Source organism: Atta cephalotes (assembly GCF_000143395.1).
Source record: "Atta cephalotes unplaced genomic scaffold scaffold00033, whole genome shotgun sequence".
In the NCBI taxonomy this organism is placed as follows: Eukaryota; Metazoa; Arthropoda; class Insecta; order Hymenoptera; family Formicidae; genus Atta; species Atta cephalotes.
Genome location: NW_012130097.1, coordinates 3,164,951 through 3,168,974, shown reverse-complemented (window position 1 = coordinate 3,168,974; position 4,024 = coordinate 3,164,951). Strand labels below are relative to the sequence as shown.

Below are 4,024 nucleotides of genomic sequence, written 5' to 3'. Positions count from 1 at the left end.
TGAGCTTGGCGGTAGCTCGAGTGAATACGCGAATTTGGATATTCTTAGAAATTAATATCTCATTAACGAATATCTCATTGCGAAAATTGCAAAATGATGTATAAAATTTTTCAACTCATTGTCAGTTTAGTTTGCTTTATCTGTCCATAAGCAGTGTTCCATCCACAGTCCAAGTATAAATAGACTGCCGACTTCGCCTCCATGTTTGAAGATAGCGCTAGGCAGCGCCATATTTGTGTTCACTCACTCTCACATGTATAAATCATACGGATAATAACGTTGATGTTTTCATATAAATTCACGCAATGTTCACAGACAAGACGCATACATACACATATATGAACTGAAACAAGAACAGGAATTAGGTTTATTTCTGTCAACATTGAATCAGCAATCTAGTTATAGAAGTCTGTAGTTTCATCTAATGTCAGATACCCTGTATAAGACATGATTAAAAGAATGGTTTGCTTTGATTTTACAGGTGGAGATGGAACGTATCATCTCAAAGTGTTGGTTCCCGGTGTGGCAGCCGGGGCCATTATCGGGAAAGGTGGAGATACAATTGCTCAACTTCAAAAGGATACAGGGGCAAGAGTGAAGATGTCTAAATCGCACGATTTTTATCCAGGTATACATTTAGCTTTCAGTGCATGTGTGTTCTCGTAGCTGCCTTTATTCGATTAATTATCGTTTCATTTGTCTATTACAGGAACTACTGAGAGAGTATGCCTTATCACAGGCACCGTAGATGCTATTATGGAGGTCATGGAGTTCATCATGGATAAAATACGCGAAAAGCCTGATCTTACTTCGAAAACTACGGTTGACTTCGACTCTGGAAAAGCCACCGCAGAGAGGGACAAGCAGGTATAAGATTGAAATATTTTTACCGTAATATTTTTTTCCTGTTTTCTATTAAAACATTTTTTTATGTATGGATATATATTGGAGGATGTATATTTTTAAAGAAACGAATACGAATTTGTTAATTCCTTTTTATATAAAAGTAATATGACATTAAAAATAGTTACAGATTTTGAAATAGCTTTTTTTTAGGCATTGTATGTTTAGAATATCTTCTAAAAATAATGCGAATTTGCTATTCAATATTAAAACTTTTTTATACTTTATTAATATATTATTAGTAATTTTTTCGTCGAAAACAGTGGCATTAATAATATTTATTTAAAAAAATATGAAACTTAACAAATATTGTATGCGCGAATGACAGAAGCTGCTATTTTATTCTGATCTGCTATTTCAGGTTAAAATTTTAGTGCCTAATAGCACTGCAGGGATGATAATAGGAAAAGCTGGGAATTACATTAAACAAATTAAAGAAGAATCTGGCTCGTACGTTCAAATCAGTCAGAAAGCTAAAGACTTATCCCTTCAGGAACGATGTATAACGGTGATTGGTGAGAAAGAAAATAATCACAGAGCGTTACACATGATCTTAGCGAAAGTGGCGGACGATCCGCAAAGCGGTACCTGCCTTAACGTCAGTTACGCGGACGTAAGTGGTCCTGTTGCCAATTACAATCCTACAGGCAGCCCGTATGCTCAAGCTCCCACAAGCACTCCCACGTATACATCTACAGCTGGTCTAAATACAGGTTAGTACTTATTTAAAGTGTCTTTTAATAATGCAATATTTCCTATATAATAAGTACATTTGATTATTGTTATAGAACAGCGTTTTCGATTATAAGATTATTGTCTAATAACATAGATGTAAGAAGATTTATAAGCACACTTTTCCTTAATTTTTATTATTTAATTTTTTCAATGGCGTCACTTTTTGGAAAATTTTTTTTAGAATTCTGCACATATTTTTTTAAATTTTTTATAATTTTGATATAATTTTATAAGTTAGATTTTTTGTAATATACTTTTTAGAAATGTTAAAAAAGCTTATACCTTTTTCAGAATTTTTTGTACATTGCAGAAAATTGAAATTGCAACATTTAGAAGGAAATGTTTTCGGATCAAAATTATAGATATGTTGAAGAGGGCAACGTGAATAAATGACTAAGCAGTAACTAAGAAATAATATCTAGTCTCATATCTATATTTCCGGATTTTATCTGCGTAATTCGAAATTGAACTTTATGTAATATCAATTAGAAATCTTTTCTGTCAGTTGAAACAATTATTAGACTATTATGGTTTAGTTTTTTAACTTGTGATTAAGTTTAAGCTGATATTTAATGGGCTTCATCTATAATGTCATGGAGCCCATTGAATAAAATATCAAGTTAAGCTTAATTACAAGTTAACCAAATAATGAAAAACATCCAACGTGTGAACATTGTGTCCAATATCATCCTGTATGCTTTTTAACTTGTTAAAATTAATTTATAAAGCAAAAAAAATGAAGCTGTAGATATTATTTTCAAAACTGCAGATACCACATACCACAGTTTTCGTGAGTCAAGGATTACTAAAACTTGGATTTCTGAAACTTTAATAATTTGTTTATATAATAAATGATATATAGAGTTTCGTTCTAATCAAAAGTCTACTTTTTGATGTTGCAGTTTCAATTTCCGACATTATAAATAAAATTTGGTGAATGTTGTAAGAAAGAAGTTTATCGAACTTCTTGTTATTGCCATACGTAACATATATGAATTTTGAAATAAAAAATTTTTAAGATTTCTCATTCTATAATTCCCAAAGAAAATATGTGTTTAGTTTCTCTTTCTTTAATTCTAATACGTATACAAAGGAAAAATAAATAATAATCATAATATTTGTCATTTTTTGCTCTTTTTTTCTTTATTGTTATAAATTTAAATTGAAATGTAATTAAACGAAAAATCATTTTTTTCTAACTTTACAAATTTATTCTTGAAAGAATTAAATAATTGCTGAGGCGAGAGAAATTGTAAAATTTGCTGTGTTCTCTAATTAAATGAATAAACTGTTTTTTATACATTTTTATGAAGCGATTAAGATTTTATTTATCGATATATGAACGTGGAAAAGAAATCCTAATTTGCTGTTCGCTTCAGTCAATTCGCCAAGCTTGAACATCTATCGGATCTTTTTATAATTTTTACAATATAACTTTTAAATTATCATTGTTTTGCCATTTGTAATTAATAAATACGATGATTGCTTCTTTTATAGTGAGTCTCTTAAATGGCGCTGGTTTGAGTCTTAATCTAAATCTGGGCGCGGCTATCACCGCTGGCACGGCGCCGGTGACGACGCAGCTGTTGGAACATATAAAATTGAATCTACGTACGACAGGTTTCTCCGAGCCTGCTGCAACGGAGATACTTGCTGCGATCGCGACCCTCGCTAAGTACAATATCCTCGGGATGGGGATCGGGGTGCCGTCGAGTATGAGCTATTTGGGTAATCCGATGGACAGTACAACAACTGCTAACGGCTCGAACAACAACGGCGGTGTATTCGGACCGATCGGGACCGTTCCTGCGCTCGGATCTACCTCGCCGACTCCGCGCAACACTCTCGATCGGTACGAGCCGTTTGATCCATTCCGACAGAACAACACCGCCGCCAGTGCGATACACCTGAACAACAATTCATTCGGCCTGGGCACTAACCAGTTATCACTTGTAAGTAAGAGTCCTACACAGGTAGACGCCAACAACAAGGAGACCAAGAAAGTAGACATAGAAATTGCAGAGGTTATAGTGGGAGCTATTCTGGGACCCGGTGGTCGTGCCCTCATTGAGATTCAGCACTTAAGTGGCGCCAACATACAAATCTCTAAGAAGGGCATGTTCGCCCCTGGTACCAGGAACCGCATAGTGACTATCACGGGTTATCCCAATGCAATCAACACTGCTCAGTACTTGATCGAGCAGAGGATCAGTGAAGAGGAGGCAAAACGAGCGCGTCAGAATGCCATCGCCAGTATGATCCATTGATTTCAAGTATAGCACTCCTCTTGTTCATCGCCATTATTGAGCTCCGTTGTTCACCTCTTCATATCTTGAGAAAGGAGAACACGCCCGGCCACGACGGTTTTCTCTTTCTTCTACTTTTG

General features: G+C 34.7%; 1 protein-coding gene across 1 annotated transcript in view; it reads left to right on the top strand.

Moving 5' to 3' along the window:
• The first annotated feature begins 459 nt into the window (after window positions 1–459).
• The window catches only part of LOC105621460 (RNA-binding protein Nova-1), a 33,019-nt gene continuing 29,454 nt past the window's right edge, over window positions 460–4,024 (top strand). Inside the window, exons 1-4 of the mRNA XM_012202927.1 lie at window positions 460–628; window positions 710–867; window positions 1,265–1,616; window positions 3,136–3,891. Coding sequence (XP_012058317.1) covers window positions 460–628; window positions 710–867; window positions 1,265–1,616; window positions 3,136–3,891 — 1,435 coding nt within the window. The remainder of the gene's footprint in view (window positions 629–709; window positions 868–1,264; window positions 1,617–3,135; window positions 3,892–4,024) is intronic.